The following is a 13,948-nucleotide window of genomic DNA, read 5'->3' on the forward strand; positions in this document are numbered from 1 at the left end:
CCCCCTGACTGACTGCCTCCCTGACAAGTCACCAATCCCCTGACTTCTTCCATGACTAGTCACAATCCCCCTGACTGGCCGACTCCCTGACTGACCGCCTCCCTCACTAGTCACAATCCCCCTGACTGACTGCCTCCCTGACTTGTCACAATCCCCCTGACTGACTGCCTCCCTGACTAGTCACCAATCCCGACTGACTGCTTCCATGACTAGTCACAATCTCTCTGACTGACTGACTGCCTCCCTGACTAGTCACAATCCCCCTGACTGACCGCCTCCCTCACTAGTCACAATCCCCCTGACTGACTGCCTCCCTGACTTGTCACAATCCCCCTGACTGACTGCCTCCCTGACTAGTCACCAATCCCGACTGACTGCTTCCATGACTAGTCACAATCTCTCTGACTGACTGCCTCCCTGACTAGTCACAATCCCCCTGACTGGCTGGCTCCCTGACTAGTCGCCTTTCGCCTGACTGGCCAACTTCCTGACTAGGTCACAATCCCCTTGACTAAATGCCTATTTGACTAGACAAAATCTCCCTGACTAGACACAATCCCTTTGACTGACTGCCTCCCTGACTAGTCACAATCCCCCTCTGACTGACTGCCTCCCTGACTAGACACAATCCTCTCTGACTGACTGCCTCCCTGACTAGTCACAATCCCCCTCTGATTGACTGCCTCCCTGACTAGACACAATCCCCTTGACTGACTGCCTCCCTGACTAGTCACAATCCCCGTGACTGGCTATCTCCCTGACTAGTCACAATCCCCCTGACTGACTGCCTCACCGACTAGTTACCAATCCCCTGACTGACTGCTTCCATGACTAGTCACAATCTCTCTGACTGACTGCCTCCCTGACTAGTCACAATCCCCCTGACTGACTGCCTCCTTGACTTGACACAATCCCCCTGACTGACTGCCTCCCGGACTAGATACAATCCTCCTGACTGACTGCCTCCCTGACTAGTGACCAGTCCCCTGACTGACTGCTTCCATGACTAGTCACAATCTCTATGACTGACTGCCTCCCTGACTAGTCACAATCCCCCTGACTGGCTGGCTCCCTGACTAGTCACAATCCCCCTGACTGGCTGGCTCCCTGACTAGTCACAATCCCCCTGACTGGCTGACTCCCTGACTAGTCACAATCCCCCTGACTGGCTGACTCCCTGACTAGTCACGATCCCCCTGACTGGCTGACTCCCTGACTAGACACAATCCCCCTGACTGGCTGCCTCCCTGACTAGTCACAATCCCCCTGACTGGCTGACTCCCTGACTAGTCACAATCCCCCCTGACTGACTTCCTCCCCGACTAGACATAATCCCCCTGACTGACTGCCTCCATGACTAGACACCTATCCCCTGACCGCTCCATGACTAGTCACAATCCCTCTGACTGGCCGACTCCCTGACTAGTCACAATCCCCCTGACTGACTGCTTCCATGACTCGTCACAATCCCCCTGACTGCCTCCCTGACTAGTCACCAATCCCCTGACTGCCTCCCTGACTAGTCACAATCCCCCTGACTGACTGCCTCCCTGACTAGTCACAATCCCCCTGACTGACTGCTTCCATGACTAGTCACAATCTCCATGACTGACTGCCTCCCTGACTAGTCAATCCCCCTGACTGGCTGAATCCCTAACTAGACATAATCCCCCTGACTGACTGCCTCCCTGACTTGACACAATCCCCCTGACTGACTGCCTTTCTGACTTGTCACAATCCCCCTGACTGACTGCTTCCATGACTAGTCACAATCCCCCTGACTGACTGCCTCCATGACTAAACACCAATTCCCTGACCGCTTCCATGACTAGTCACAATCCCCCTGACTGGCCGACCCCCTGACTAGTCACAATCCCCCTGACTGACTGCTTCCATGACTAGTCACAATCTCCATGACTGACTGCCTCCCTGACTAGTCAATCCCCCTGACTGGCTGAATCCCTAACTAGACATAATCCCCCTGACTGACTGCCTCCCTGACTTGACACAATCCCCCTGACTGACTGCCTTTCTGACTTGTCACAATCCCCCTGACTGACTGCTTCCATGACTAGTCACAATCCCCCTGACTGACTGCCTCCATGACTAGACACCAATTCCCTGACCGCTTCCATGACTAGTCACAATCCCCCTGACTGGCCGACCCCCTGACTAGTCACAATCCCCCTGACTGACTGCTTCCATGACTAGTCACAATCTCCATGACTGACTGCCTCCCTGACTAGTCAATCCCCCTGACTGGCTGAATCCCTAACTAGATATAATCCCCCTGACTGACTGCCTCCCTGACTTGACACAATCCCCCTGACTGACTGCCTTTCTGACTTGTCACAATCCCCCTGACTGACTGCTTCCATGACTAGTCACAATCCCCCTGACTGACTGCCTCCATGACTAGACACCAATTCCCTGACCGCTTCCATGACTAGTCACAATCCCCCTGACTGGCCGACTCCCTGACTAGTCACAATCCCCCTGACTGACCGCCTCCCTGACTAGTCACAATCCCCCTGACTGACTGCATCCCTGACTTGTCACAATCCCCCTGGCTGACTGCCTCCCTGACTAGACACAATCTCTCGGACTGGCTGGCTCCCTGACTAGTCACAATCCCCCTGAATGGCTGGCTCCGTGACTAGTCACAATCCCCCTGAATGGCTGACTCCCTGACTAGTCACAATCCCCCCTGACTGACTTCCTCCCTGACTAGACATAATCCCCCTGACTGACTGCCTCCCTGACTAGACACCAATCCCCTGACTGCTTCCATGGCTAGTCACAATCCCCCTGACTGACTGCCTCCCTGACTTGTCACAATCCCCCTGACTGACTTCTTCCATGACTAGTCACAATCTCTCTGACTGACTGCCTCCCTGACTAAACACAATCCTCCTGACTGACTGCCTCCCTGACTAGTCACCAATCCTCTGACTGACTGCTTCCCTAACTAGTCACAATCCCCCTGACTGACTGCTTCCATGACTAATCACAATCTCTCTGACTGGCTGCCTCTGTGACTAGTCACAATCCCTCTGACTGGCTGACTCCCTGACTAGACATAATCCCCCTGACTGACTGCCTCCATGACTAGACACCAATTCCCTGACCGCTTCCATGACTAGTCACAATCCCCCTGACTGGCCGACTCCCTGACTAGTCACAATCCCCCTGACTGACTGCCTCCCTGACTTGTCACAATCCCCCTGACTGACTGCTTCCATGACTAGTCACAATCTGACTGACTGCCTCCCTGACTAGACACAATCTTCCTGACTGACTGCCTCCCTGACTAGTCACCAATCCCCTGACTGCTTCTTCCATGACTAGTCACAATTTATCTGACTCCCTGACTAGTCACAATCCCCCTGACTGGCTGGGTCCCTGACTAGTCACAATCCCCCTGAATGGCTGGCTCCCTGACTAGTCACAATCCCCCTAAATGGCTGACTCCCTGACTAGTCACAATCCACCTGACTGCTTCCATGACTAATCACAATCTCTCTGACTGGCTGCCTCTGTGACTAGTCACAATCCCTCTGACTGACTGACTCCCTGACTAGACATAATCCCCCTGACTGACTGCCTCCATGACTAGACACCAATTCCCTGACCGCTTCCATGACTAGTCACAATCCCCCTGACTGGCCGACTCCCTGACTAGTCACAATCCCCCTGACTGACTGCCTCCCTGACTAGTCACAATCCCCCTGAATGGCTGGCTCCCTGACTAGTCACAATCCCCCTAAATGGCTGACTCCCTGACTAGTCACAATCCACCTGACTGCTTCCATGACTAATCACAATCTCTCTGACTGGCTGCCTCTGTAACTAGTCACAATCTCTCTGACTGGCTGCCTCTGTGACTAGTCATAATCCCTCTGACTGACCACCTCCCTGACTAGTCACCATCCCCCTGACCCACCAACTTCCTGACTGGCTGCCTCCCTGAGTAGTCACCATTCCCCTGACTGGCCATCTTCCTGACTAGTCACCTAGTCAGATTGACCATCTAGTCACCCAAACCTCCATCTCTCACCACCTATCTGAGATGTCTACCCCCCTGCGTGACTTACGCAGACTCCTCGGTGCCCTGTAATGGGGGTCACTTGTATCTCTTTGCCGCACTGAATGATAATGGATTGTGATCACTGTAATTCTGCGTGTGATGTCTGTAGGAGCGCGGGACCCTTCATAACATCGTCTCCTGCCCTCCCTGCTGACAACCCACTTTTTTCCTGTTGAGGTGGGTGTCAGCGCTCTCTGCCCTCGCTCCCTGCAGTAACACGACCTGTATATAATGTATGATTGTAATTGTGTAAATAATTTGAAGCCTCAGATTAAAGATTCATCTTTTATAAAAGTGTCCGCACGTCAGTGGCCTCCGCAGTCCTACAACACGGGACATTATTACTTCTGACAACCAGCCTGTATACTGTGTGAGAGGTTGTCGGCCTCACCCCTGGTGATGACAGCACAGATTAGTGACGGGAGGTGTTTTCCCATTTATATAACACTGTCAGGCTTTTGCTTTGGTCACACTTTAGTTCTTCAGATACAGAATTATTCACAGGAAAAGCCAGAGCCGAGAATCACAACACACCCTGCATCGTCTATAACCAGCCGGACAGACAGAGGAGAGCGGAGGCAGGTATACCACCTACATACACCCTGAAATATCCTGCAGATCATTACACCACTGATAACTGCAGCACATCGCTCCTATAACTCCTGTCAGACTGGTTACTGCCCCCACTGGACACCAGAAACTGGATACTAATCCTATACAATGGGTGCTCTACACTAGAGTACTCTACACTACTTACACTGGATACTTAGAGTACTCTACACCAGAGTGATCTCCTCTACACCGGGTACAGTCCTCTACATGGAGTGATCTGTACACCAGAGTGATCTCCTCTACACCGGGTACAGTCCTCTACATGGAGTGATCTGTACACCAGAGTGATCTCCTCTACACCGGGTACAGTCCTCTACATGGAGTGATCTGTACACCAGAGTGATCTCCTCTACTCCGGGTAATGTCCTCTACATGGAGTGATCTGTACACCAGAGTGATCTCCTCTACATGGAGTGATCTGTACACCAGAGTGATCTCCTCTACACCGGGTACTGTCCTCTACATTGAGTGATCTCTTTACCGGGTACTGTCCTCTACACTGGGTACTGTCCTCTACATGGAGTGATCTGTACACCAGAGTGATCTCCTCTACACCGGGTACTGTCCTCTACATTGAGTGATCTCTTTACCGGGTACTGTCCTCTACACTGGGTACTGTCCTCTACATGGAGTGATCTGTACACCAGAGTGATCTCCTCTACACCGGGTACTGTCCTCTACGTTGAGTGATCTCTTTACTGGGTACTGTCGTCTACACTGGGTACTGTCCTCTACATGGAGTGATCTGTACACCAGAGTGATCTCTACACCGGGTACTGTCCTCTACATGGAGTGATCTGTACACCAGAGTGATCTCCTCTACATGGAGTGATCTCTACACCAGGTACAGTCCTCTACATGGAGTGATCTGTACACCAGAGTGATCTCCTACATGGAGTGATCTGTACACCAGAGCGATCTCCTCTACACCAGGTACTGTCCTCTACATGGAGTGATCTGTACACCAGAGTGATCTCTACACCGGGTACTGTCCTCTACATGGAGTGATCTGTACACCAGAGTGATTTCTACATGGAGTGATCTCTACACCGGTTACGATCCTCTACATGGAGTGATCTGTACACCAGAGTGATCTCCTCTACATGGAGTGATCTCTACACCGGTTACAGTCCTCTACATGGAGTGATCTGTACACCAGAGTGATCTCCTCTACATGGAGTGATCTCTACATCGGTTACAGTCCTCTACATGGAGTGATCTGTACACCAGAATGATCTCCTCTACATTGAGTGATCTGCACCGTACACCAGAGTGATCTCCTCTACATTGAGTGATCTGCACTGTACACCAGAGTGATCTCCTCTACATTGGGTACTGTCCTCTACATTGGGTACTGTCCTCTACATGGAGTGATCTCTATACCGGGTACTGTCCTCTACATGGAGTGTTGTTGTTTTTTTTATAATTATGAGATCTTTTCTCTTCTGCAGTTACAAAATTTATTAAGGAAATGACTGAAAGAGGAGAAAACCAAAATGTAAGCAGCAAGCCTATCTATCTATCATCTATCTATCTATCTACAGATCTATCTATTATCTACAAGGGCTTCTCACAAAATTAGAATATCATCAAAAGTTTATTTCAGTTCTTCAATACAAAAAGTGAAACACATTATATAGAGTCATTACAAACAGTGATCTATTTCAAGTGTTTATTTCTGTTACTGTTGATGACTATGGCTTACAGCCAGTGAAAACCCAAAAAGTCATTATCTCAGTAAATTAGAATAACTAACAAAAAACACCTGCAAAGGCTTGGGTTTAAAAAGGTCCCTTAGGCCTCGTTCACACTTCAGTTTTTACAATCTGCACAGGATCCGTCAAAATGTTGAAAAGACGGATCCAGTGCAGATTGTAAAAAACGGGTTCACTGGGTAAGTTTTTTTTACGGACGGGTAAGTTTTTTTTACGGACCCGTCGAGGCTATGTGCACCTGTTGTGTGTGCATCTTCGCAGCGGTTTCTGCCTATGCAGCATTAATTGTAAAAAGATATAATGTTAAACATGATAAAAAAAAAATCTTTTTCAAGCTTGAACAAGGTTCACATCTATTTGAACCAAAACGTTGCTGAGATGGGCTAATAAAAGTAGCTCCTGCTTTTTCACTATGAATAGTGTGCTGCCTCCATTTTTTGGATTCCTAAAATTGAGGTTTGATCTATGCCTGGGGGACTCTGCACCCGTTTTTTCGTCTATCTATCTATCTATCTATCTATCTATCTATCTATCTATCTATCTATCTATCTATCTATCTATCTTCATATCTATCTATTATCTATCTATTTATAGATCTATCTATCTTTATATCTACAGTATTATCTAGCTATCATCTATGTGTCTCCTATTTATCTCTCTCTCTTACATACATGCTGTTATCTAGATCAGCGTGGTCCTGCGGGTTGCTCACTTGCCCCTCTTCCAATCGGCCTCTCAGATCCTGTCGTTTGCATACCAGGATGTGAAGTCTGTGCATCCGCTGGTGGAGTACGTCTGCGATGTTTCGGAGAGAGGGGTGCAAGCAGTGGGTGGAGCTGCCGCTCTCGGGGTATATCCCATTTTAAAGCTTGTGGAACCTCAGCGTAAGTCTGGTGGTATTCTCTTTGATGTGGCCCAGCTGGATTTACCTATGGGCACTGCCCGATTATCAGGTCCATGTTAGTACTGTACAGTTTATTTGGTGGGATGTGGTTGTTCAGCAGTGGGCACATGCTGGTACTAAGGGTATGTGCACACGTCAGGATTTCTAGCAGAGATTTCCTGACAAAAACCGGACATTTCTGCCAGAAATCCGCATGTGTTTTTGCGGTTTTTGATGCGTTTTTTGACACTTTTTTGTGCGTTTTTTCCCAATGCATTATATAGCGGGAAAAACGCAAAAAATCCGCTAAATTAATGAACATGCTGCTTTTTTTACAGCGATGCATTTTTTAGCCCAAACAAGTCTCGTCTGCTTGTTGCCTGTCCTTAGCAGTGGTTTCCTAGCAGCTATTTTACCATGAAGGTCTGCTGCACAAAGTCTCCTCTTAACAGTTGTTGTAGAGATGTGTCTGCTGCTAGAACTCAGTGTGGCATTGACCTGGTCTCTAATCTGAGCTGCTGTTAATCTGCGATTTCTGAGGCTGGTAACTCGGATAAACTTATCCTCAGAAGCAGAGGTGACTATTGGTCTTCCTTTCCTGGAGCAGTCCTCATGTGAGCCAGTTTCTTTGTAGTGCTTGATGGTTTTTGCCACTGCACTTGGGGACAATTTCAAAGTTTTCCCAATTTTTGGGACTGACTGACCTTCATTTCTTAAAGTAATGATGACCACTCGTTTTTCTTTACTTAGCTGCTTTTTTCTTGCCATAATACAAATTCTAACAGTCTATTCAGTAGGACTATCAGCTGTGTATCTACCAGACTTCTGCACAACACAACTGATGGTCCCAACCCCATTTATAAGGCAAGAAATCCCACTTATTAAACCTGACAGTGCACACCTGTGAAGTGAAAACCATTCCCGGTGACTACCTCTTGAAGCTCATCAAGAGAATGCTAAGAGTGTGCAAAGCAAAAGGTGGCTACTTTGAAGAACCTAGAATATAAGACATAATTTCAGTTGTTTCACACTTTTTGTTAAGTATATAATTCCACATGTGTTAATTCATAGTTTTGTTGCCTTCAGTGTGAATGCACAATTTTCATAGTCATGAAAATACAGAAAAATCTTTAAATGAGAAGGTGTGTCCAAACTTTTGGTCTGTACTGTATATCACTGGTGAGAGGTCACTATAGTGATCAGTACTACACCCAGATCACCAGGACATAGAGCGGTGATATCACTGTATATACATCACTGGTGAAAGGTCACTCTAGTGATCAGTACTACACCCAGATCACCAGGACATAGAGCGGTGATATCACTGTATATACATCACTGGTGAGAGGTCACTATAGTAATCAGTACTACACCCAGATCACCAGGATATACAGCAGTGATATCACTGTATATACATCACTGGTGAGAGGTCACTATAGTGATCAGTGCTACACCCAGATCACCAGGATATAGAGCGGTGATATCACTGTATATACATCACTGGTGAGAGGTCACTATAGTGATCAGTACTACACCCAGATCACCAGGATATAGAGCGGTGATATCACTGTATATACATCACTGGGGAGAGGTCACTATAATGATCAGTGCTACACCCAGATCACCAGGATATAGAGCGGTGATATCACTGTATACATCACTGGTGAGAGGTCACTATAGTGATCAGTACTACACCCAGATCACCAGGATATAGAGCGGTGATATCACTGTATATACATCACTGGGGAGAGGTCACTATAGTGATCAGTACTACACCCAGATCACCAGGATATAGAGCGGTGATATCACTGTATACATCACTGGTGAGAGGTCACTATAGTGATCAGTACTACATCCAGATCACCAGGATATAGAGCGGTGATATCACTGTATATACATCACTGGGGAGAGGTCACTATAGTGATCAGTACTACACCCAGATCACCAGGATATAGAGCGGTGATATCACTGTATACATCACTGGTGAGAGGTCACTATAGTGATCAGTACTACATCCAGATCACCAGGATATAGAGCGGTGATATCACTGTATATACATCACTGGGGAGAGGTCACTATAGTGATCAGTACTACACCCAGATCACCAGGATATAGAGCGGTGATATCACTGTATACATCACTGGTGAGAGGTCACTATAGTGATCAGTACTACATCCAGATCACCAGGATATAGAGCGGTGATATCACTGTATATACATCACTGGTGAGGTCACTATAGTGATCAGTACTACACCCAGATCACCAGGATATAGAGCGGAGATATCACTGTATATACATCACTGGTGAGGTCACTATAGTGATCAGTACTACACCCAGATCACCAGATATAGAGCAGTGATATCACTGTATATACATCACTGGTGAGAGGTCACTATAGTGATCAGTACTATACCCAGATCACCAGGATATAGAGCGGTGATATCACTGTATATATATCACTGGTGAGAGGTCACTATAGTGATCAGTACTACACCCAGATCACCAGGACATACAGCAGTGATATCACTGTATATACATCACTGGTGAAAGGTCACTATAGTGATCAGTACTACACCCAGATCACCAGATATAGAGCAGTGATATCACTGTATATACATCACTGGTGAGAGGTCACTATAGTGATCAGTACTACACCCAGATCACCAGGACATACAGCAGTGATATCACTGTATACATCACTGGTGAAAGGTCACTATAGTGATCAGTACTACACCCAGATCACCAGGATATAGAGCGGTGATATCACTGTATATACATCACTGGTGAAACATCACTATAATGATCAGTACTACACCCAGATCACCAGGACATAGAGCTGTGATATCACTGCATATGCATGTTTTTTTCCTGACTAGTTGCGGTGATGAATGGAGCTGCATTACGTGTCGTTGATGAGCTGGAGGATCGTCTCCCTGTGCTTGACCTACCAGCGGATGAGGTAAGATGCCATATTTCTCTTGTATCTTACTATGTACAATCATGCTCCCTACTTTCTATGTGATCACTCTAGATTCTGCCTCCAGGTGTCGCCGACCACACTATGGATGCTGTGCCTGAGTGGGGCCCCTGTAAATAATCTATATGTGAAGCCATCGTCATCCTGGCCTGTACATGTGTCCATTGAACATTGGGATCATTTACCCTCCATCGCGCTCACTGCTAATCTTATAGTGTCATATTATAGGTGGTGGCAGATATCCACATCAAGCTGGTGATGGGTGTGAGCTCGGTGAGGACGCGGGCGATGGCCCGGGCACAGGACATGATAAACAGGACCCAGACTGTGATCAGGGAAGTCTATGAAGTCACTTCTTTAGGTGTGCTCTCTCTGGGGGCCCTCGGGGCCCGGGATGTGGTGAGATTGGGAGCTGAGCTGGTTGTGAACCGCGCAGAAGAATTGGTGGATCTGTACCTCCCGAAACAAGACGAGGAAGGAGACGCACAGGGTAAAATACATCTGTATGTTATGACACTTGTCTCTGGGTGTTTACCCCTCAGCAGTGCAAATAAAGAGGATGAGATGACTGTGACAAGATATAAGTACTATCATCACTCTTTGGGCTTGTTAAAGGGTCGATATTGACTTTTAGGATTGCTACCCCAATAGGAGGCACTGGAGTTCAAGTTCTCCTCTTCTCTGAAGAGATAATTTGTATATATAATTTCCCAGAGGAGCAATGCATGGCCAATAAGTCTCCTTACATGAGCTCGGCACTCTGCACAAGGAGAGACGTTACGTCTAATCCTATCCTGTGTGATACTGTCAGCAGAGCTGCGGTCACTGGGTGCAGTACCCGGTCTTGCCCAGTAGTTGGCGATAAAGGTCGTGCCCAGCAGTTGTTGATAAACTCTCACTCCTCACATGTACAGGTTATGATGACTAGAGAACAATGTGTACTCTGCAATCTCTGGTGACATGGACATGTCTATGCTGGGAGTTGTTGTTGCAGAGTAAATGACAAGTCATAGATGGCAGATCACTGGCTTATCATAAAATTTGCACATGTACCCCAGTTATCAAATTATATCAGTGATATCATTACTAGGGGTGGGGTTGACAACTTTTTACACAGGGTATACAGGCTGGTTGTCAGCATTTATATTTTTGCAGGACTGGGGAGCGGCGGTATTGAAGAGGCGGGTGAGGAGTCGGAGTCTGGCTCGGTGTCTCGTCTCTGGATGCTGGGTGGTGTTGTTCTCACACGCTGTGTCAGTAGACTGTTCTCCTCCCTGGATCAGGTCTTCTCGTTCCTCCATGTTGGCCTCCATCTGCTCTCTGGTTTCCTTACCCAGGTAAGGTCCATACATAGAGCTCTGGTCTCACATCTAAGGGTAAGGGTATGCTGGGACATGTCGTTAGACAGCGCTCGAATCATCCATGCAGTGATGGCACCCCCTCAGGTGACATAGTGACTACACGGAGGACACATTATCTCCTCTGCATCCTCCATACTCAGACACATGTATTTCTGTCACAATAAACTCAATTTAGAGAATATATTTAGCCAGGAGCGATGGAGGCATCGATCCGTCCTCCCGCCACATCCCCACCGCCCAGATAATGTCCTGTGGAGGAACCAGTGGCCCCAGCGCCTGATACCGCGTGTACAGAGTACTGATGACAGAGGAGATTGTGAGCACCTCAGGCGAGAGAGGATGGCACATTACAGATTGCACATATACACAGCTCTGGCATCAAATCCCTGTCATGGGCAGCCCAATCTCCAGACCTGAACCCCATTGAAAACCTCTGGAATGTAATCAGGAGGATGATGGATAGTCACACGCCATCAAACAAAGAAGAACTGCTTAAATGTTTGTGCCAGAAGCAGCGAGAAAGACTGGTGGAAAGCATGCCAAGACGCATGAAAGCTGTGATTAATAATCATGGTTATTCAATTGATTCCTGAACTCTTCCTGAGTTAAAACATTAGTATTGTTGCCCACCTGTGCCATATGCCATGACTTATCACCTGTACTATAACAGTACCCGAACATAGTCCTGTGTCCACCCAGGAACATGCTCCTAGTGAGGCCCACTAGTGTTCCCACACAGTACTGTACCCCCCACACACAGTACGGTACCCACAGTCCCCCCCCACACACACACACTACAGTACCCCCCCAGTCCCCCCACACACACAGTATGGTACCCCACAGTCCCCCCACACACACACACAGTACGGTACCCACAGTCCCCCCCCACACACACTACAGTACCCCACAGTCCCCCCACACACACAGTACGGTACCCCACAGTCCCCCCACACACACACAGTACGGTACCCCACAGTCCCCCCCAAGCACAGTACGGTACCCCACAGTCCCCCCACACACACACAGTACGGTACCCTACAGTCCCCCCCAAACACAGTACGGTACCCCACAGTCCCCACACACAGTATGGTACCCCACAGTCCCCCCCCAACACAGTACGGTACCCCACAGTCCCCCCCCCCCCACAGTACGGTACCCCACAGTCCCCCCACACACACACATAGTACGGCACCCCACAGTCTAATTCTACTTGATACTGTCTGCTGAGTCATGTATTTAATCCTTTAGGCTATGTGCACATGTTGCGGATTTTGCTGTGGATCCGCAGCGTTTACGCAGCTGCGGATCCGCAGCAGTTTCTCATGAGTTTACAGTACAATGTAAACTTATGGGAAACCAAAAACGCTGTGCCCATGCTGCGGAAAAAGCCGCGCGGAAACGCAGCAAATTATTTTCCGCAGCATGTCAATTCTTTGTGCGGAATCCGCAGCTGTTTTCCATCTGCTCCAATAGAAAACTGCAGATGGAAAACCGCAGCAGAATCCGCATTAAAAACCGCGATAAACCCGCAGTAAAAACTGCAGCGGTTTTGCACTGCGGATTTATCAAATCCGCTGCGGAAAAATCTGCAGCGGATTTTTCTACGTGTGCACATAGCCTTACGATACTGCCTGCTAAAGGTACCATCACACTCAGCAACTTTGCAAAGAGAACGACAACGATCCGTGACGTGGCAGCGTCCTGGATAGCGATCTCGTTGTGTTTGACACGCAGCAGCGATCAGGATCCCGCTGTACCATCGCTGGTCGGAGCTAGAATTCCAGAACTTTATTTGGTCGTCAGGTCGGCGTGTATCGTCATGTTTGACATCAAAAGCAACGACGCCAGCAACGAGCATAGGGCCCCTAGATGTGTGTCGGATCGGTACACTCCGGCTGTTTGACATGGAGCTAACAACCAGCAAGAACGAGAAGTGAGTCGCCGTTACGTCACTGGATCGCTCCTGCATCGTTCTGCTGTTGCCGGTGTTTGATGTCTCTACAGCGACCTAAACAGCGACGCTCCAGCGATCGGCTCGTTGTCTATATCGCTGCAGCATCGCTGAGTGTGACGGTACCTTAAGCCATGTATCTAATCCTATGATGTCTGACACAATCTTTTTTGGTACGGTGATGTTGGTTCGGATGCATGGTAGCTCAGCAGAGTGGTACGTGCAGTCGGCAGTGTCGCCTCCTGTGCAGGGCCTTGATTATAATCCCTGGGGTGGGGATCGGTTGGCCAGGCCTGGGAATAATGCTAGTAATTCCCTGCAGTCCCATGTAAGGACACAGATCGTCCTCCTACGAATCCTTC

General features: G+C 48.3%; 1 protein-coding gene across 1 annotated transcript in view; it reads left to right on the top strand.

The window, feature by feature from the left end:
- The first annotated feature begins 4,573 nt into the window (after positions 1-4,573).
- LOC138640674 (perilipin-2-like) overlaps positions 4,574-13,948 on the top strand; it is a 53,836-nt gene continuing 44,461 nt past the window's right edge. Inside the window, exons 1-6 of the mRNA XM_069728852.1 lie at positions 4,574-4,669; positions 6,151-6,197; positions 7,100-7,298; positions 10,174-10,256; positions 10,503-10,764; positions 11,430-11,611. Coding sequence (XP_069584953.1) covers positions 6,171-6,197; positions 7,100-7,298; positions 10,174-10,256; positions 10,503-10,764; positions 11,430-11,611 — 753 coding nt within the window. The 5' untranslated portion in view covers positions 4,574-4,669; positions 6,151-6,170. The remainder of the gene's footprint in view (positions 4,670-6,150; positions 6,198-7,099; positions 7,299-10,173; positions 10,257-10,502; positions 10,765-11,429; positions 11,612-13,948) is intronic.

Source organism: Ranitomeya imitator, chromosome 1 (genome assembly GCF_032444005.1).
Source record: "Ranitomeya imitator isolate aRanImi1 chromosome 1, aRanImi1.pri, whole genome shotgun sequence".
NCBI classification, from domain to species: domain Eukaryota; kingdom Metazoa; phylum Chordata; class Amphibia; order Anura; family Dendrobatidae; genus Ranitomeya; species Ranitomeya imitator.